This window comes from Piliocolobus tephrosceles, chromosome 7 (genome assembly GCF_002776525.5).
Source record: "Piliocolobus tephrosceles isolate RC106 chromosome 7, ASM277652v3, whole genome shotgun sequence".
In the NCBI taxonomy this organism is placed as follows: Eukaryota; Metazoa; Chordata; class Mammalia; order Primates; family Cercopithecidae; genus Piliocolobus; species Piliocolobus tephrosceles.
The window spans coordinates 22,636,886-22,659,799 of NC_045440.1; the positions used below are offsets into that span (position 1 = coordinate 22,636,886).

Sequence of the window (22,914 nt, forward strand, 5' to 3'; positions counted from 1 at the left end):
GAATATATTCTTTATCAACTGCCATTCTTCCCAGGCCTCCATTATTGTGAATTCACTCTTTTAAGTCCTGAAGAAGGTTGATGAGATTGCTCTCCAAGTTGCTAGCTGGGAGTGGGAGTGGGAATGGGAATGAGGGCACTAGAGAGAGAAGGAGACTTAGGGTAAGCCTGAAGGAGTCTCTGGGTTGTGAGAGCAATCAAAAGGAGAAAAAGGCAAGTTGTGTGCAGAGCTGTGAGGCCTCCAAGACAAGTACTCCTGGTTGACTGTTTTCTAAAGAGCTGATGCCAGGGGCAATAAGGAATGAATGGAAGAATCTACAGGCTAAACAAAACAAAACAAAACTCCTCAAGGAAACCTAGATGGGACTCAATCAGAGCACCTGCTGTGAGAGGTTGCTTCACTAATTTACAGCAGAGAATTAAGAAGAGAACAGCGCGTTCTCATATTTGTTTAATCCTCTCTAAAATCTGCCTTCGTTTGGCATTTGGACTCTACAGAGTTCCTTTGATATTGAAATGCTTCAGGGTTCATTTTGTTAAAGGTATACTTTAATAATATCATTAATTTAAATATAGAAAGCTGTGACCTGAGATGAGAATCCATTATGGGCTAGTTATAAAATCTTCATTTTTTTTTCCTATCCCATACCAATGACCTGGTAGAGTTTAGAATTGAGGGATCATATTCCTCAAGTTGGAAAAATTGATCATAGTGTGATTGTGAGAAGGAATAAAGCTTCCCCTCTCCCAGATCAAAAAAGAAAGGCCTCACTGTATAATAAAAACAACACAGCGCTAGGCAGAAATTTTCTTTTCATCTCTGCTTTCCACTTATTATGTTGTTTGAATAAATTACAAAAACTTTTCTGTGAATTTCCTTAAAGTTCTTGGTTGTTTCACCTGGGGTAATCATAGATAATGTCATATGTAATATTTCAGATACACTAGAAAGTTGGCTTGACCATAAGTTGCTGAAAGACATCAGACAAATGCCTTAAAACCTTATCTTTTAATATGACACTATAAATAACTAAGATTCCATGACTGGTATTTTAAAAATTGACTTATTTCATTTTCCACAATCTTAACTCTAATAGAGGCAAGTTCAACATATTTCCCATCACCCAACATAAAATGTTCTTTTCAATGGTCACTGAATAAAGCTGACAATTTCCACTTGATGCATGAATGAGTGTTTGTTTGGTGAAGGGTCAGATACACTTGGTAGGCCCGTTGGCCCTCAACTGTCTCTTCTATTGACCTGAAAGAGTCTTAGAAATTCTACTAGTAAAGATGATAATTTGGGTTAAAGCTGTTTCAAGGACAGGTTCAAAATTTCTGGAAAGAAAATATGTAAGGATCTAATCAGAAAATAATTATTTTGCAAATTAATTTAGTAATACGTTTAACAAATTTATATTGAATGCAATGTCTATATACAAGACCTTGTTAGGTTTGTGGTACTAGAGTAAGCAAAGCAACTGCACTTTTTACTTTATGGAGCTTTGGTTTTCTGGAGGAGACAAATATTCAAATATTTAGACTAACAAGTGTAGGACACACCAACATAAATTTTCAGAAGTAAAAGAATCTTGTTTCACAGAGAAATGTGGCCTAGACTTAGGCATTAGGGAAGACTTTCTTGAGATAGTGAACACTGAACTGAGAACTGGAAAAGGAGAAATTAATTTGGCCACAAGGAGGAGAGGACAGGACTACAGATAAAAAAGTAAATGTGTCTAGAAGCCCTTTAATGGGAGAAAGCATTGCATATTGGAATAAAGAGGGGAAGCCAGAAAACCTGGAGCTCAGAGAGCAGAAGAGAGAAAAAAATAGTAGCAGATACAATTGGACCAATAAAAGTAATAATTCCAAAAATCGACATTTATATAGCTCTTAGAAAATCAACACTTATCTATCTATTGACATATGGGAGGCATTGTTTTCAGTGATTTACATAAATCACTTCATTGAATCCTCACAACAATTGCTACAAGTTAGGTAACATTGCTATTCTCATTTCGGGAGATAAAAGAATACTGAAGCAGAGAGAGATCAGATATTGCCCAGGGTTTACAGGTAGGAAGTGTAAGTGCTGGAAATTGAACCCAGGTGGTGTGGTTCTTAGTGTGTACTTTTATTTACTGTACTCTACACCTCCACATCATTAGAATCTAAAATAATCATAGTTTACTCTCTTTATTTTTGAAGTAGAGTTTTAATAGGCAAGAGAAAGAGAAAGGAATACAGCTCTCGCTCTCCAGTGAGAGAGAGGGGAGTTCTGAGAGGAGAAGGCCCATAGTTTACTTTTATTGGGTGTTTGCTATGTACCAGGTACCTTTCCAACTTTGAAAATGTATATTATACATTCATTCAATAAAAATCTATTGCCAATCTACTGTTCTAGGCAATAAACATACGGTGGTAAACAAAACAGACCCAATTTTTATTCTCACAGAGCTACATTTTAAGGAGAGGAGTCTGGCTATGAAAAATAAGTAAACAAACAAGTAAATGTATAGCATTTTAGATGGTGACTAATACAAGGCACAAAAGGGCTTAGAGTTGCCAGGGCCGGAGTGTCAGGTCTATTTTGCATAGGGTGCTTAGAGAAGATTCGCAGAATGATGCATTTTAATAGAGACCTGAAAGGAGAGGAAAGGATAGATATGTGACTGAGAGGGTTACATTCCAGGAAGAAGGAACACTGAGCAAAGACCCTTGAAACAGAATGTGTTTGGCATGTTCAACAGATGCCAAAGATACTTGGCAATAGGCTCAGGGTGAGGGAGGGGGACAGTAGTAAGATATGAAGCCAGAGAACATAAGGCTAGACCATGTAGATCCTGGAGGCTATCAGAACTTTGCCTAATACTCTGAAAATGGAAGTTATTGAAAAATTTGGACAGAAGGAATCGCATAAAGTGATGCATGTTAATAAGACCATTCTAGGTGATTGGTGGATAATACGTTGTGAGGGACCAAGAGAAAAACAGTAAGACTAATTAAGAGTTTAGCTTCAATAAACTAAGCTAGAGATGATAATGTCTAGATTATCCAAGAATCAGTTTAAGTAGCAGTAAATGTGGTAAGATATGGTCAGGGCCTTGATGCCTTTTCAGGATAGTGGCAACTGGATTTGCTAAAGGATGGGATGCAAAGAGTGAAGAAAAGAGACGAATCAAAGATGACACCTGAGTAACTGAAAGAATAGAGTTGCAATATCCTAAGATAGGAAAGACTATGGAAACACCAGATTTGGAGGGGGAGAGCAAGAATCCGGCTTTGTACTTATGCTTGAGAAATCCATTAGTCTTTCAAGTGAAGATGTTGAAAAGAGAGTTCCTTCTATGAGTCTGAAATTCAGAAAAGATCAGGTTAGACAAATAAATTTGGCAGCCATCATATTATAGATAACATTGAAGACCAAAAGATTGAATGAGGAACCACCTCATGAGTATATAGAGAAGAGGAAATTCTCAAGAATGAAGCCATGGGAATCTTTAGCGTTTACACCCTGGGCAGAGAAAGAGGACCAACAAAGGAGACTAAGAAGATGCAGTGAATAAGTATGGAGGAAATCCATGGTGCACCAGGGACTCAATTCCTTTTAAAAAATTAGGATAATCGACTGTGTCCAATGCTGCTAAAGGATCAAGTGAGTGAGGATTCAAAATTGATCACTGAATTAAGCAAGGTACAGATAATTTGTAACGTTGCCTTGTTGAGCAAAGGGTAAAAAGTCTAACAGGACTAATCTGAAGAACAAATAAGGAGAAAGGAACTGGAAACAAACTGTAGACTTTTTATTTATTTTATTTATTTATTTATTTATTTATGTTAGAAATTTTACTGTTAGAATCCAAGAATGGGTGGTAACTGAAAGCAGAGTGATGTAAAAGAATAAATATTTTTCAGAGGATAGAAAAAATGATATTTTATATATATATATATAATGAGATGATACAGTAGAGATGGGGAACAATTGCTGGAGTGATGACATTGAGGAGACAGGAAGGAATAGAATCCTGCATATTAATGGGAAATAGACCCTAGAAGCGTGAACAGTGCATGCATAAAAACAGGAAGGAATGAGTCTATATGGGCACACATTGTAAGGTAGATGTCATAATGAGAGAAAGTGAGAGTTCCTATAATGGTTTATTTTTTCCCAGTGAAATAGAAAAGCAAGATGGTCAGATGAGAGTGATGAAGAGAAGATTTAGAGATTTAGGGAAAGAAGAAAGGGTGTACAATAGTTAAAGAGAAGTGGGGAGTGAATTAACTAGGGAATAAAAGTTGGCTTGTCAGTATGGATTCCTTTAATATTCACGTCATTCCTATCAGATTTATATTATTGTGCCCATTTTATAGATGAGAAAATAGAAGTATAGAAATGTTTCATACCTTAACCAAAGCCACAGAGTTAATAAGTGTCAGGCAATTTAAGTCAAGTGAGTCTTTTTTCTAACACCAGTGAAAAACTATTGAAACATTTTTTAACAGGCATGTGACATGGTCAGGTTTACCTATTAAAAATATCACACTTGTGGCCATGTGCAGTGACTCATATCTGTAATTCCAGCATTTTGGGAAGCTGAGGCAGGTGGATCACTTGAGGTCAGGAGTTTGAGACCAGCCTGGTCAACATGGTGAAACCCCATCTTTACTAAAAATACAAAAATTAGCTCGGTGTGGTGGCACACACTTGTTGTCTCAGCTACTCAGAAAGCTGAGGCAGGAGACCTGCTTGAACCCAGGAGGCAGAGGCTGCAGTGAGCCGAGATTGCACCAATGCACTCTAGCCTGGGTGAGAGAGTGAGACTGCATCTCAAAAATAATAAAATAAATAAATAATCATGCTTGTTGCAATGTAACCAAAGAATGTCTTGGACTAGAATGGAGGCAAAAAAACTTAGTAGTGGACTGATTATAAGGGATGTCAATGATGATATTGACTTTCAGAATTGCAATGCTAAAGGGATGATGGCACTGCTGGCCAAGACAGAGGACAAACTGGGGGGAAATGTATTTTAAGTCATGTACATATTGATTTTACAGGGACTTTGATCCTTCCCTTGAAGATGCTAAGTAGAAACTTCGTTGTAAAGATCTGTTGCCCAAATGGCTAAAAATATAAAATGTGAGGCATAGTATAGCAATAATTAAACCATAACTGAAGATGAGATGGCTTTGGAACAAGCATAATTGGAGGAAAAGAGGGTACTGAATAAATACCTCAAGGAACTCAAAAATTTAAATGCTACATAGAAGAACATATGCCTACAAGTTGCCACTGAACCAGGAAGAAGTTAAGAAGGATATTGTGGAAAGGGAGCTAAATGGAGTAGTTCAAGGGGAAGGATGTGGTCAACAGTGCCAAAAATTGTCAAGAGGGCAAATGAGGATGAGAAACAAAATATCTCTTGGATATAGAAATCATAAAATCACTGGAGATATTGGCCATTTCAGTAGAATAATAAAGGCAGATGCTAGAACTGGGATGTGGTAGGATAAGTTGGAGGTAAGAAAATTGCAAGAAGTCCAGATAATACTGTGTAAGAAATTTAGCTGTAAAGGAAATGGGAAGAAAGGTGATAGTAGGGGTATATGAGATATAGAATAGAGAGAAGTTTTCAAAAAGGAGAGACTTTTGACTTGACTTAAAATGGTACCCCCATTTTAAGCCAATGGACTCTGATTTCTTTGTCTCCTTTCCAAGGTTGCTTATATTTTCCCAATTTGTAAATATCAGCATCAATTTCCCCACCTGCAAAGTGGGGATTATATTTTATAATGTTGCTATACTTGGCTGTTAACTGGGAGCAAGTGAAATGTATGTGAACAATTCTGTTTTTCAATCACAATGGATGAATGTTAATGTCAGATGGATTTTTCCCCTTATGTTTCCTTGTAGAAAAGGTTATCCTTGGAGTAGAGGGTCTAAATATCAAAAGGAAGCTTCCAATTTGACATAGATTGGTTCAGTTTTTGGAAATATTAGAGAGATATAGATGCAAGCAAGACATAGAATCTCAAATGAAGATAAAAAGATTATATTGGCCATGAGATAACTCTGCTAATATAACAAGAGAACATAGACATACAGATAGAATTGTCTAGGCCTTTTGCACATTTGCCCATTAGTATTATCCTTTTTGTATTTATTTGAAAGAGTTCTATATTATAAGGACACTTACTCCCACCTTTTAATTATTTATTGCATACATTTCTGGAGTTTGGATATTTTAATTTTAATATGTGATTTATGCCATATAAATTTTCAGTATTTCTCATTTATTTTAACAAATGTTCCTTTATAGTTTTTATATGCCATAATCTGTATAGCAAGAACTTAAGCGTCTTCAACCAGAGCATATATAAATATTTTTCAACATTTTTTTCCTAAGACATTCTTGATTTTTTCCCACTTTTGAAATTTTCAAATATCTGGTATCAAATTTATATTAGACATGAAGTAGGAATCTATGTCCAGCCAACCTTCACCACCACCACCTTGGTCGTTGTCTTTAATTAGAACATGATGTTCAACCTCCAGGTTTTAGCCTCAAGCACCTAGCATGTTGTGTAACTCCCTCAAGGAACATTTCCTTGTGCTGGATCAAAACTGCCCACCTATCTGTGAGGTGCTTCATCCCTGCAGTGGAAGCGAGGAGGAAGAAAGGTGAACACCTTTTCTCAAGCATTTGTGCTCTCCTCTGCCAGAATCACTCAGAATGCTTCCCGGGCATATATTCTTGATGATTTTACTCATTCTTCAGGTTAAAGGTATGTCTCACTCCTTTTATCAGGACTTTATTATTATGCTATGAGGTCATGTTAGTCACAAACTTTAAATTGTAAGTGATAAAGACACTAACTATGCATTGGTGATTTTGCCTAGAGCTTCAACTAAATTATGGCTAATCATGAGAGTCCATGCATCTGTGTAATGCCATATCACTCTTGAACACTCTGACCCACAGTAAGGAGGAGAAGGGAGTGCACAAGTACTGCATGCCTGCAGCATGGCAGGCACTGTGTTGGCCATTAGCTGTTTTGTATGTTAAAGTGTTTAAAATTCGAAATTAATATCCCCACTTTACAAGATAAAGAAAACGAGATGAGTATTTACAGATCAGAGAGATTAGATATGCTACTCGTGACCACACAACTAATAAATTGGTAAAGCCTAGATTCAAATCAGAGCATATTCCAAAAAGCCCCTGCCCTCTCCTCTTTATTGCTCTTTAAGTACCACACCTTAATTAAGCAGGGCTCACCTCACAGATGACTATTAAGGTCATGAATAGAAGATTATGGTTAGCACTGATTCAGGACCAAAATTCTTTAACAGGTAGAGGCCTTATACTTAACAATGGAAGGTAAGACTTTAAATGCAAACATCCCTGGAAGACCAAATGCAGTAATTTACATTGAAACAGGCCAACAGTGCAGGCTTTGACAGGAGACAAAATCCAGAGGTTGGCATGAGGATAATAAAATGACAACTGCAGGTGGGGCATGGTGGCTTATGCCTGCAATCCCAGCACTTTGGGAGGCTGAGGCGGGCGGATCACCTAAGGTCAGGAGTTTGAGACTAGCCTGGCCAACATGGTGAAACCCCGTCTCTAATAAAAATACAAAAATTACCCAGGCATGGTGGCATGTGCTTATAATCCCAGCTGCTCAGGAGGCTGAGGTGGAAGAATTGCTTGAACCGGAGAGGCGGATGTTGCAGTGAGCTGAGACGGCGCCACTGCACTCCAGCCTGGGTGACAGAGTGAGACTATCTCAAAAAAAAAAAAATAAATAAAATAAAAAATAAAATTACAGAACATGGCAAAAACATGGAGGAAATGGAGGGACACTGATTTATTTGGCTCCTTTCCAAGTTTCCTCATATTCTCCTGATTTGTAAATATCAGTGTCAATTTCCTTGCCAGCAAAGTGGGAATAATATTCATAGTGTTGCTGTCCATGGCTGCTAATTGGGGGCAAATGAACTGTATTATAACAATTCTGTTTTTCAGCTGCTGTGGATGAATGTTAATGTCAGACGGATTTTTCCCCTATGTTTCCTTGCAGAAAAGGTCATCCTTGGAGTAGAGGGTCAACAACTGGTTCATCCTAAAAAGCTTCCTCTGATACAGAAGCGAGATATTGGACACACCCATGATGATGACATAGAGGTACAGGTTTTAATTTAGTAAATAAGACTCATTGCTTTCACAGGCATGTAGACAGCTGTCTCTGGCTCCAACCGAAAGCAAATAGGGAGAGAGGAGTTTCAATGTTTCTAAGGACTCCCATTCAGCATACAGTATGTGCTTAGGAATAAGCCACCTCTCACTGGGTTAGAAAACAAAAAAGGAGTAAAGCTCAGGTTTAGGGGACACCATTCTAAATGTTCCAGTTTATGGAGTTCCACCAACGGCTTTTCAGGCTGACTTATAACAACCTCATTTGTTCTGAGCCAGTGCCTGGCGAATGTCATCTTGAGCATTTTGCTTTCCCAGAGGTCTGGTATGCAGGTTTTTGTTTATAGAGTCTGCAGCAAAGATGTACAACTTTCAGAGGAACTCAAAGACCTGCTTGGTCTGTTGCCTAGAAGGGTATTTATTCAGACGTTAAAAATTAAATAAAAATATGTGAAATATTACTTTCAAAAGTAATGAATGCTTATTATAGAAAATAGAGAATATACATAAGTGGGAACAAGCTTGAAAATTAGGATGTTTTCAATTTCCACTGTTATAAAAGACATTAGATGAATGTCCTTAGGTATTTTTCATTAGGCACTTGATTTTTAAGCCTTAGGTTTTAATTTGGCTCATGGAGAATATTGACAGGCACTTTGTCCAAATGTACTATGGAAGTCCCAACCCTTCCCAGTGAGTTTCTTCTGTCCACCATTAGAACAGCCAGTTTTTCACGTTCTCACTTGTTAGGTTTCTCAGTCATACATTGTAAACATTTTGATTTTCTAAACAGTCCCATTGAGATCTCTTTCCTATGACTTGAGATGATTAAAATAAAAAAGCAACTCTCCATCTCCTCCCCTTTGGAAGTAATATGTAACTATTTTTCTTCAACAATTCTCTTTGAAAGATTTCTCTCTTAATATCCAACTCTTTTCTCACTGTCTCAGACTTTGTCTTGGCTAAAGATTGGTACTCAGCTAAGGGGGCTTTCACCAGTTGTCTAACACCCATTGTGCATACACTGGTGGGCTCTTCTCATAACTACTGTCTTAAGATTTAATCAAGACTGACATTAAAAATCTCATTATGGCTGGGTGCAGTGGCTCACGCCTGTAACCCCAGCACTTTGGGAGGCCAAGGCAGGCAGATCACTCAAGGCCAGGAGTTCTAGACCAGCCTGGCCAACATGGTGAAACCCCATCTCTACTAAAATTACAAAAATTAGCCAGGCATGGTGGCGTGCACCTCTAATCCCAGCTACTCCGGAGGCTGAGGTGGCAGAATTGCTTGAACCCAGGAGGCAGAGGTTGCAGTGAGCTGAGATCATGCCACTGTGCTCCAGCCTGGGCATCAGAGCAAGACTCTCTCAAAAAAATAAAATAAAATAAAATAAAATAAAATAAAAATATCACTATGAATATGCCAGATAACCTTGGATAAGGGCAAGAAATATAAACAATGAACCTAAAGCTTCTTGTAGTACCAGAACATGCTCAAACAGACAAAACAAAATTCAAACCACATTAAGGGGTCTTGTCAAAAGAATTTAGAAGCCAACAGAAAGAGCTCCCAATGCCCAAAGCTGGGATAATTTGAAGAACAAAATAAATAACAGTTTTGTATTATAACATGAAGTATAAATAAATATCATGAGCCCATACTGATCTAAATAAATCATTGAATAAATTATAATAAATAAATGGAAAAAATGGACAATTCTCCTGGGAGAAGAATCAAATAATTTATGTAGATGCTGTCCTCTCCAGGAAGTGGAACCTAAATCCCACCCGTTAAGTGTGGGCTGTAGGTGGTGACTTCCTTCCAGGGAGTACAATATTGAAGGGGGGAAAGAGTAATTTTACAGAGAGAAAGATGGCAACACCACCTCAGCCATGTAATCAACTTTAACACTTGTTAAGTCCTATGGCTAGCAGGGTGTAATAAAATGGCATTTTCTATTGTGGTTCTCACCTCAAAATCCATAACATCAGTCTAAGTATGAGAAAAACATCAGAACAAAAACAAATTATAAGACATCCTACAAAATGCTTGACAGACACTCCCCATAAAGGTCCAGATAATAAAAAATAAAAAAATAAAAACCTGAGAAACTGTGAGACTTGAGGAGGCTAAGGAGACATGACGACTAAATGTAGTGTAGGATCTGGGATCAGATCCTGAAAGAGTTAAAGTACATTAGGGAAAAACTATGAAAACCTGAATAACTATACACTTTAATTAATAATATTATATGAATCTGGGCTCTCATTCGTTGTGACAAATAGACTATAGTAATGTCAGATGTTAACGAACAGAGAAACCTGAGTGCAGAGTATGTGGAACTCTGCACTGTCTTTCCAACTTTTCTGTAAACCTAAAATGATTCCAAAATAAAAATTAAAAACCAAATTCTTATTAAAAACAATATTAATGACACAATTTAAAATATATTAACAATATCGACAATATTAACAATAATCTTTTAATATTTGCTAATATAAAATCCACATTTGAATTTCCAAAAAGTTCCATTACACCCATACACGCATGTACACATACACGCAGACACACACACATACACACCTCTACACACACAACTCATCATGTTGCAAAATGTGACCAAACGCTTTCTATCTGGTAAAGTACCTAGCCTAGTTTCTTGGCCCCTTGCCTGGGAATTCTGTGTCTTTATGATAAAACTGTAATTTTATTGTTCAACTTGCAGTCAAAACAGCCTTAACTTATGCATACTTAACATTGAGCAAATACAAAACTCTCCTTCCTGACCTCATAGCTGCCCCTCTTCAGATCCTCTACAAGTTAAACAAATCAGAAAAGTAGTCTTGACTACTCTCTCTTACACCATCTAACTATCACAGCATGGACGTAGATTCTCTGGACGTAGGCATGGGCAAGGACTTCATGTCTAAAACACCAAAAGCAATGGCAACAAAAGCCAAAATTGACAAATGGAATCTAATTAAACTAAAGAGCTTCTGTACAGCAAAAGAAATTACCATCAGAGTGAACAGGCAACCTACAGAATGGGAGAAAATTTTTGCAATCTACTCATCTGACAAAGGGCTAATATCCAGAACCTACAAAGAACTCAAACAAATTTACAAGAAGAAAACAAACAACCCCATTAAAAAGTGGGCAAAGGATATGAACAGACAGTTCTCAAAAGAAGACATTCATACAGCCAACAGACACATGAAAAAATGTTCATCATCACTGGCCATCAGAGAAATGCAAATCAAAACCACAATGAGATACCATCTCACACCAGTTAGAATGACAATCATTAAAAAGTCAGGAAACAACAGGCGCTGGAGAGGATGTGGAGAAATAAGAACACTTTTACACTGTTGGTGGGACTATAAACTAGTTCAAACATTGTGGGAAACAGTGTGGCGATTCCTCAAGGATCTAGAACTAGAAATACCATTTGACCCAGCAATCCCATTACTGGGTATATACCCAAAGGATTATAAATCATGCTGCTATAAAGACACATGCACACGTATGTTTATTGCAGCACTATTCACAATTATAGAGAATTTTTATGAAGCATGAAGAAATAAAATATCACAAAAGAAAATGGTGAAAGAACATGAATCAGAATCCATATGAAAATTATAAGTAACTCAATAAATAAAGGAAAAATATTGATGTGAATGATCATCCAGGAAAACAATTTATTACAATAAGTTATCAATTCATTGTCTGAAATATCTGTGTTGATCATGATAGCTATTACTGGTAAGAAGGCAAGGAAACAGAAACTGCTATAAATTGATGGCAAAGTTCTAAATATGTCCACTTCCTTTCTTCATGATAGTTTGGCAATATTTATCAAAAGTTTTACATTTTTTTCATGTCATTGAAAATGCAGCTCTGTCCAACTACAAGGAACACCCCAAACCAAATTTCTCATAGCAAATATAGATTAAATGAATGAAGCTTCACTCACGTTGTGCTTAGCTGCCTAAAGACACATACTATGAAAAATTTATTAAAATAGGAAATAGTCATGATTTATCATTGAGTGGAAAGTAGACCTAAAAACAGTATGTATAAAAATTGTTTTTAAAATGCGTGAACAGGATATCTGTGTATAGGGCTGCTGCATGGACATACGGTAAATGGTGTATCCTTGGATGAGGAGAGAATCTGTATTTTCCATTGTATTGTATTTTATAACTAGAAACCATATATAATATGCTATATTATTAATTATAATTATATTAAACTATATGCTGTATTATAATATAAATAGCTATAATATAAATATAATAATATAACTGTAAAATATAACTAATAACATAAAATATAAAAGAATATAACAAAATATATTTATATTTTATCCTAATATAAATATAACTACAAAAAATCAGTTCTAAAATATAACTAGAAGGAAGTTCGTAAAATCTTCCTTCTAGTATTAGTTCTCTTTCAATTCATCTTTATCAGTATTTTGCCTTTTTGGCTGAAAGGACTGCTGGGTGGATTGGAGATAGGGAACGTCCACCCAAAGCACTGCTTGCTCCAGTACACACTAAATGAGCCCACGTTGAAGTCATGTGATACCTCTTGTTTTTCAGGAAACGTATGAAGAAGAATTGTTGTATGAAATAAAACTAAACAGAAAAACCTTAGTCCTTCATCTTCTAAGATCCAGGTAAGTTCTATTGTGATTCCAGTACCTTATAGATTTGAGTAACTATGGTATCCCAATTTTCGTAAAAACTGCCAGTAAAGTGGATTCCTCAAGTCATTGTTATTTGTATGTAATCTGAATTTTTCCTCTTCAAATAAAAGCTCTTCATGTGTAAGCCAATCACATCTCAAAAGCTTAAAGACAATCATAGATGCCGCTCCTCTTCTCCCATTCCTAAATAACTCCCTACTTTGGATACTTGGAGTTTTTTGAACTCCATATAGTTTTGAACTCTAAGAACAGGGTTAATACATCACTGTGTTGGGAATCCGTGGAACAAAAGAAATTTGAAAAACATGGTTTTTAAAGTGACTTCTAAGTTGTGTAAACTAGATATCAAACCAAGTTCCACTGCAGAGTAAACTACGAACTGTAGAGCATTTGCTTCGTCAAGACATCTTGTGTAGCCAAATAGTGTAATTGCAATGCCTATAACTTTCTTCAATGGCGTTCCTCAGAATAATCTCTCTTGTTGCTGCTGTTTAATTTTCATTGTTTCTCCATTGGCCCATTTCTACACATAATAGCTCTGTCTCAGAATCCCAAATATTAAAAGGATGAGGAGCTGTCAAATGATAAGTAGAGGGAAAGAGTGACATTGCTAGGGAATTGAGACTCTGGTCTATTAACTAAAAGTAAATAACAACACACACACACACACACACACGCAGAATAATAAACTTAATTCCACAACTATACTGATAATATATTTAGACTGCATATTTTTACCTTCTCAGCGTGAAAGAAGCTAACATTTATTGAGAGATTTCTCTTTCCCTAAGTTGCTTTTTAATTCCTGAAAAATGTATATGAGACAGATACTGTTTAATTTGCACTTTACTGAGGAAGAATCATAGGTGCACTGAAAAGATAACTTGTCCGGGGTCACAATACTCATAAGCACACGATGATGCAGATGGTCTGACTGAGGAGTTTCAAGTTGCTTTCACAATTCTCTCAGGCTGCCTAGGCCTCTGAGTCAATTTCATCGTACTAGCCATTGCTCGATCCTGCTAATCAGCCTGGCATGGCCTGTTACTGGGTTGCACACACACAGAGCAGTTTAATCTAATTTCAACATGTGTAACAGGCAACACGGCCTCATTTCCTCAGTTCTACAAAGTAAATGAATTTAGTGCCTACCACAGAGCCTCCAAACCTGTGAATATTACGTAATTGGATGTTTTCATAACACAGTAACAAATGGAAACTGATCTTATTTAGATTTCTATTTGTCTTTTTCTCCATGACCACACTTTTCAACGTTTCCCCTCTAAGCTTCATTCAACTTGGTTTTGATAATAATACATACTTATTTTATAAACTCATGTTGAGAAATAGTGATGAATTTTTCTATGACAACAATGTCAAATCAGATTGTATATTCATTCCGTGGAAACATTGATTGGGTCAACTTTCTGTTCGCTATAATAAATCTATTAATAGATGAAGAGTTTTATTTGTGTGTGTATATGACTCACCCAAAATATTAATTTAGAATCTGCTATACAACCAAGCAATTTATTATACAATTTATATTTGCTCTTTCAAAACAACCACAAAATAATTATATTCTATTTACCTGTCGCATCTAGTTAACGTTCCCAAAAAGTTTACTATGATAAAATTTTAACACACAGGGCAGAATTGAAAAAATCCATATACCCACTAACATATACATATACCCATAGACCCATTAAGGTGCACATACATACACATATTCATTCATATTTTACTATTTCTGTTTTATATCATCTTCCTCCTCTATCCATTCATCCATCGATCAATCCATTCATCTTCCATGTTATTTTTATGCATTTCAAATTATATTACAGACATCAGTTTACTTTCTTCTCAATACATGAACAAGCTTAGCATTCAAGTTTAGTATTTGCTTTTGGTTTGTTTGATTTTTTTGAGATACAGCCTCACTCTGTCACCCAGGCTGGAGTGCGGTGGCACAATAACGGCTCACTGTAGCCTTGCTCTCAACCTCCTGGGCTCGGGTGATCCTCCCACCTCATCCTCCCAAGTAGCTGCAACTATAGGCCTATGCCACCACACTCAGCTAATTGTATTTTTGCAGAGATGGCATTTCACCATGTTATCCAGGCTGGTCTGAAACTCTTTGGTTCAAGCAATCCTCCTGCCTTGGCCTCCCAAAGTGCTAGGATAACAGGCGTGCGCCACTGCACCCAGTCTAATATATATGTTTACAATTAATTTTTTATTTGTGTAACATTTTCATAAAATGACATGCATAAATCTTAAATGTGCATCTACATATTTGTTGAATCTTATGTATGTATGTATGCATGCATGTATTCATTTATTGTAATTTGACAAACTATGATTGTATATATTTATGTGGCCAAAGTGATGTTATGATTCATGAATACAATGTGAAATAATTAAATCAAGCTAATTAACTTCAAATACTTATTTTTTTGTGGTGAAAACACTTGAAATTTACTCAATAAGATTTTGTATCGTAAAACACACTATTATTAAGTAAACTCACCGTGCTATGCAATGGATCTCAATAAAACACAAACTAACTTATTCATCCCATGTAACTTGGGCTTTGTACCCTTTGACCATCATCTCCCCCTTTTTCCTACAGCTCCAGTCACTGGTAGCCACCATTTTACTCTCTGCTTCTATGAGTTCAATTTTTCTAGATTCCACATATCAATGAGATTATGCAGTATTTGTCTTCCTTTGCCTGGCTTTTTTCATTTGGCATAATGTTCTCCAATTCCATACATGTTGTCATAAATGACAGAATTTTCTTCTATTTTAAGGCTGAACATCATTCCATTGTGTATCTTTACCATATTCTCTTTATCTATTCATCTGCTGATGGACGCCTAGGTTGATTCCATAATTTGGCTATTGTGAATAGTGTTGCAATGAACATGGGGAGGAGACATCTTTTCCACATAGTGATTCCAAATCTTTTACATAAACACCCAGAAGCGGAATTGCTGGGTCCATCCATCGAGTTCTGGCAAATGCCTATACCTATAAAACTCCTATAAAAATACAGAACTATCACTCAGAAAAGTTCTTCATGCTTCTTCTTAGCCACCTCCTCTCAAAATCTGTCCTTAGAAGTTTTTTCGCCATGGATTACTTTTGTCCATTCTGGAAAGTTTTAAAACGAGAATCATACTACATGTACTCTTTCGTGTTAAGACTTTTAAAATTTAGCATACTGATACTGAGATTCATTCATGTTGCTGCATTTATCAGAAGTTTACTGTCTTTATTTTCTGGTAGTATTCTGTTGAATAAACATAATGCAGTTTCTTCATCCATTCTCCTATTGATAGACATGTGGGCTGTTTTCAGTGTTTGGCTATCATTAGTAAAAATTGTATGAGCGCACAGCCTTTTTATAAACATATGTTTTCATTTCTCTTTGGTGAACACCAAGGAGTGATACTTCTGTGTCACAGGATATGTATATGTTTAGTTTCATAGAAATCTGACAGATTCTTTTCCAAGGCGTTTGTAAAATTTTAGTAACTACCAGCAACGTACGAGAATACTAGCTGCTGTATATATTCTTCATCATTTTATATTGTCACTTTAAAAAATTTTAGCTATAGTAGTCGGTTACTTGTAATATTTAACTTTTATTAAATGTTCTGTTTCCTGTTGAAAACTCATGTGTGTGCTTATTTTATCATTTTTATATCTTTTTTACCATTAAATATTTACCCATTTTTATTGGGTTATTTGTACTGCTATTATTGAGTTCGAGGAGATTTTTTTTTTTCTTTCTCTGTCATCCAGGCTAGAGTAGAGTGGCACGATCTTGGCTCACTGCAACCTCTGTCTCCTGGACTCAAGTGATTCTCGTACCTCAGCCTCCCCAGTAGCTGGGACAACAGGCATCCGCCACAATGTCCGGCAAATTTTTTGTATTTTAGTAGAGATGGGGTTTCACGGTGTTGGCCAGTCTGGTCTTGAACTCCTGAGCTCAGGTGATTCACCTGTCTTGGCCTCCCATAGTGATAGGATTACAGGCACGAGCCACTATATAATTTGGAGACCAGCCCTTAGTCAAATATAGTTCTTGTTATCTTTTGTTCCTGTCTGTGACCTTTTAATTCATTTTTTAAAAATTGTTTCTTTTAACAAGTAAAAATTTATAATTTTAAATAAATTTCAATTTATCAATTTCTTTCTTTATGGTCATCACTTTCTAGGACCTAAGAAACATTGCCTAACTGCAAATCGCAAAGATATTGTATGTTTCCTTCTAAGCTCTTCATAATTTTAGCTTTTAGTTTTGGTCTGTTATGACCTTAAATTTGTGTATATGCATATACGTGTGAGTGTGTGTGTGTATGTGTGGGTGTGATTTTCTGGAGAAGTCAATATTCTTGTTTTTCCATATTTACAGCCAATTATTCCAGTACATTTTGATGAATTGTCTTTCTGGTGCTATTGGATTACTTTGGCAACTTTGGCCAAAATCAAATGACTGTTTATCGGCTCTCTATTCTATCTTATTGATCTATGTACAGTCTGTAAGTCATGGCCAAACTATCTTGATTACTGCAGTTTCTTAGTATACCTTAAAGGCACAATGTGTAACTCTTCTAATCAGAATTGTGTATTTATTCTAGGTCCTTTGCATTTCTCTACGAAATTTAGAATCACCTTGGCAATTTCTCTTAAAAGGCCTGCTGGAATTTTATTGAATTTCATTTTAACTTATTGAATCTATAGATAAGTTTGGAGAGAACTAACATCTCAATAGTATTGAGTATTCACATTATAACTCGTCTTCTTTAATGTTAATCAACATGTTTTAAAGTTTACAATGTTGAGCTCTCACCCGTCTTGTTAAATTTATTTCCAATATTTACTAGTTGTGGTGGTTATATAAGCTGAATTTTTTTTATTATTTCATTTTTCTATGATTTGCATCTATAATATAAAAGCAAAATGGATTATTTTATTTAGACTTTGGATTTGAGAAGCATTAGTAAATGAATTTATTGATTGTTTTATAGAGTACTTAGAAATCTTCTAGGAAATTGACCATCTTGTCATCTGAAAATACTGATAGTTTTATCTTCCTCTCCGATTATTATTTATTTTATTTCTATACTTTATTTTATGACAATGTCTAGGATCTTCATTACAATTTTACTAGAAGGAGTGAGGGCAACCTTACACTTTCCCTGATCTTAAAGGGAAAGTATTCAGTATTAAATGATTAATATGACAGTACCTGTAGATTTGCCATTTATTTATCAGATTAAGAAAGTTCCTTGAAAAGTTTGCTGCAAGTATTCTGTCTGAATCCATTGAAACGTCCATATGGCAGTGTACACTGATTTTTTATCATTATACATTATATATTATTTTACAATAAATTATTGTATTTAATTTGTCAATATCTTAAGTGTTTTTGAAATTATGTTACTGATGGCTATTCCCCAAAAAACTAAAATTTTAGTTTCTATGATAGATTTATCAAATTCTGATAATAGATTATGTTGGGCTCCTGAGTTGGGAAATATTTTCTCCTATATTTTCTACAAGATGTTATTTATATTCAAAGCATTTGATAGAATTTACAAGTGAAACTGCATGTGCCTTGAGCATATTTTTGTGTATGTGTAGGAAAGAGGTTTTATAACAAATTCAAATTTATTGATGAGGGGTTATTCAAAGTTTCTATTCTATCATGCATCAGTTTTAAATTACAGTTTTCAAGAAAAATGTCTATTTCAGTTAAGTTGCCCCATATTTGGCATGAAGTGGTTTATAATATTATAATTATTTTAAAAAGTAATAATTTATTTAGTGATAACTCTTTTTTAAATTTCTAACATTGGTAATTTGGGTTTTTCTTCTTATAGTACCAATCTAAAAGAGACTATCAATTGTCGACCTTTTATTTAGTCAGTTATTTTTATTTTTATTTTTTGTTTTTGAGACAGAGTCCTACTGTGTTTCCCAGGCTGGAGTGCAGTGGTGCAATCACGGCTATTGCAGCCTCAACCTCCCAGTCTCTAGGCATCCTCCCACCTCATCCTCCTGAGTAGCTGAGACTATAGGCATGTGCCACCATGCCTGGTTTGTTTTTTAAAACCCTTTATGTAAAGATGGGTTTTCACCATATTGCCCAGGCTGGTCTTGAACTCCAGGGCTCAAGCAATTCTCCTGCCTTGGCCTCCCAAAGTGCCAGGATTACGAGAGTGAGCCATCATGCCTGGCTTGATCTTTTCTTTAGCTTTGTGAATAATTGTAATTGGTTATCTATTTATTTCACCGATCTCCTTTATCATTTGTATTATTTTCTTTTTTCTTCTTACTGGGTGTTTATTTTTCTCTGGTTATAGAAATGTTTAATATTTTCTAAGTATTTAAAATATTGAAGTCATAGCATTTCTCTCAAGTCTTCATTTAGATACATCTCAAAAGTCTTGATTTTTTTATTGTCATTCATTTCAAAATATCTTCTTATTTCTTCTGGGATTTCTTCTTTCAGTCATGAATCATTTTAGAGTATGTTATTTAATTGCCGATGTTTGGATTTGTTTGATTTTTTTAAAACGTATCTTTGGACCAATCATTTGTGTATATTGCAGTTTGTTATCTGATATTAACACAGCTATTCCAGCCTTCTTATGTTTATTATATAAATAAGATATTATTCTTTTATTCATTTCCTTTCAACATATCTGTGTCTTTACATTTAAAATGTGTCTTTTGTAAGATGGAAATTAGTTTGGTCCTGATTTTTAATGCATTCTAATAATCTCTGATTTTCAATAGGAATGTTAACATTAACACTGAATGTTAATGTTATTCTTTTTTTTGTTTGTTTGCTTGTTTTTGTTTGCTTGTTTTTTGGGTTTTTTTTTTTTTTTTTTTTTTTTTGAGACAGAGTCTTGCTCTGTCACCCTGGCTGGAGTGCAGTGGCGCAATCTCGGTTCACTGCACTTGGTTCCCAGAGGGAAACTCTGCCTCCCAGTTTCAAGTGATTCTCCTGCCTCAGCCTCCCGAGTAGCTGGGACTACAGGCACGTGCCACCATGCCTGGCTAATTTTTTCTATTTTTGTATTTTCAGTAGAGATGGGGTTTCACCGTGTTAGCCAGGATGGTCTCAATATCCTGACCTCATGATCCGCCCACCTCGGCCTCCCAAAGTGCTGGGATTACAGGTGTGAAGCCATCGCACCCGGCCTATTCTTTTTTAGTAGGTTAACATTTGATGTTAATGTTACCATTCCTATTAACATTACATTAAATGTTATGATTCGTATGGTTGGAATTATTTCATTTCTGTTTATCTCCTCTGTTACTATCCTTTTTCCTTTGATCTTTGGCTTACTTTATTTTTCACTTTCCCTACTGGCTTCTTATTAATCTGTTAAATTTGTAACAGTGACTCTCTACATTAGATTTAATTTTCATTTTAGAAATTGCAGCATATATTTACAATTAAGTTATTATTTATAGTTAATACCATGCCATTGTACGTAAAATGTAAAAACATTGCAATAATTCACTTACAGATACTATTTAATTGTGCAAAGTTGCCATATACATATATTTATATAGATTATTAATCCCATGATGCATAACTATAATTTTGACTTTAAACATTTATATGTATCTTATGTGAAAATATAATGTTTTGGTTTATTCATTTATTTATCGTTTCTTATCTCTCCCTTTTGTTAGAGGTTCAGTTTTTCATGTGTTACAATTTCATTCAAACTAAAGAAATTTTAACAATTTTTGTAGTATAGATCTATGGCAAAAATTTACTTCAGTTTTCTTTTATCTGTAAGTCGATTTTGTCTTCCTTCTTGAAGACTATTTTTGCTGCATTTTGCTGCATATAAAATTCTGGGTCCACCAATTTCCTTTTTTTCTTTTCTTTTTTTTTTTTTTTTGCGACAGAGTCTTGCTCTATCGCCCAGGCTGGAGTGCAGTGTTGCAATCTTGGCTCACTGCAAGCTCCATCTCCCAGGTTCACGCTGTAATCCTGCCTCAGCCTCCTGAGTAGCTGGGACTACAGGCACCCACCACCACACCAACTAATTGTTTGTATTTTTAGTGGAGACGGGGTTTCACCATGTTAGCCAGGATGGTCTTGATCTCCCGACTCGTGATCCACCCGCCTCGGCCTCCCAAAGTGCTGGGATTACAGCAGTGAGCCACTGCACCTGGTCTATTTCCCATATTTTTTAAGAAAAGATGATGACTGATGATGTTCCCCTCTCTTTTGGCTCACTTGGTCTCTAATGCAATGTTAATAGTCGTATCAATTTCTGTTCCCCAGTATGTGTCGTGTTGTCTTTCTCTTGCTGGTTTCAAGATTTTGTCTTTATTTCTGATATGCTGCAATCTGACAGTGATGTGCAAAGGAGAGACTTTCCTCATATAAATGCTGCTTGACGTTTGCTGAACTTCTTGAAATTACAATTCATGTCTTTCTCCAAATTGGGTTCATTTTTTGCTACCACTTTTCCATTTTTTTCTATTACACCCTTTCTCCACTTTCCAGCACTCCACTTATCAGTATGTTAGTCCTTTGATATAATCTACTTGACTCTGAAGCTCTACTTTTTTTCTGTCTCTTTTTCAGATTACATAATTTCTATTGAACTCTCATTGAGTTTGTCAGCTCTTTCTTTATCAGTTTTGTTCTCCTTTTAAGGATATCAAGTAAAACTTTTATCTAGGTAGGTTTTAGTTATAACATTTTAAATTTGTTTTTTAAAAATATAACTTCCATTTATCTGCCACAGTTCTACATTTTTGCATGCTTTGCAAATAACTTTCTCTTACTTTGCTGAGCATAGTTATAGTAGCTGCTTTAAAAATCTTATCTATAATTTCAAGTTCTAGATTAACTTGAGATAAGTCTCTGCTTATCATCTTTTCTCTTGACAATAGTTCAATGTTTTATGTTTCTTCATTGTGTAAATTTGAATTATGAACTGAACAATTTGAATATTATGTGAAACGGACTCTGAATTCTGTTATGTTCTGCTGAAGAGTTCTCATATTTTCATTGTATTTGGAGGTTAACTTTGTTGGGCTTAAATTGCAAATTCTGTCTTCTGGGTGGCAGCTCAAATTTTAGCTCAGTTGTTTTATTCTTAGCATGGCTACTTTTAGTCTATCCCTCACAAGTCATAGTTCAGGAAAAATTCTGAATTTCAAACTGAGTTTGTTTACAGAACTGAGGATTCTCCCCACTCTCTCATTTTTTTCCATGATTACTGTGTACATTTCTGTTACTGTCATTACTCTAAACTCTGTTATTTGACTTTTCAAATCAGAACAATTGTGGTTTTCTAGCAGAATTTTATCCATCCTCTATAAGGCAGACTTCAGCCTGACCTCAGGCTAAATGCTGTAAAACTGGAAACTTCATCTCATGCTGTGCCTTCTTCCCCGTGCCTCCTTCCCTTTCCTGGAGGATGCTGTTTTTGCTCCATACCTAGACCCTTTAGGTACTTTCTTTTTATATGTTATCCAGAACTAAATAACTATATACAGAATGTCTGTCTGATAGTAGCTTATTCTGCCATAGCAGTAGTGAAATGCTATATTTAGTTCATTTTAAACATTAGTTCAGCATTGTTTTGACCACTCCTAGTATTCCAAATACTACCTTAGAAACCAGGAGACACAAATAAATAAAAATGAAAAAGTCCCTTTCAAGGTAGTTCACAGGTAACCTTGAAGACTGACATGAAATACACCGGGGTGAACAAATGATAACTGGTGTAACAAATCGGACATGTTTTCTATGTATGTATACCCCTTAATCTAAGAGTAGTGTTTAAAATTTGGAATATCTGGAGTATAAACAGCAGCAACAATAACAAAAAATAAAATCAGATAAAGAACATGTAATAGCAGCCATGTAGGTGGCCCATGTAGCCTTGAATGTGTATTTTTAAAATTTTTTTATTATTTTTATTTATTTATTTAGTTTTGA

At 35.5% G+C, this 22,914-nt stretch overlaps 1 protein-coding gene across 1 annotated transcript in view; it reads left to right on the forward strand.

Moving 5' to 3' along the window:
- The first annotated feature begins 6,557 nt into the window (after positions 1-6,557).
- The window catches only part of ADAM7 (ADAM metallopeptidase domain 7), a 63,638-nt gene continuing 47,281 nt past the window's right edge, over positions 6,558-22,914 (forward strand). The window contains exons 1-3 of the mRNA XM_023216864.2: positions 6,558-6,788; positions 8,088-8,191; positions 12,808-12,884. Coding sequence (XP_023072632.2) covers positions 6,737-6,788; positions 8,088-8,191; positions 12,808-12,884 — 233 coding nt within the window. The 5' untranslated portion in view covers positions 6,558-6,736. The remainder of the gene's footprint in view (positions 6,789-8,087; positions 8,192-12,807; positions 12,885-22,914) is intronic.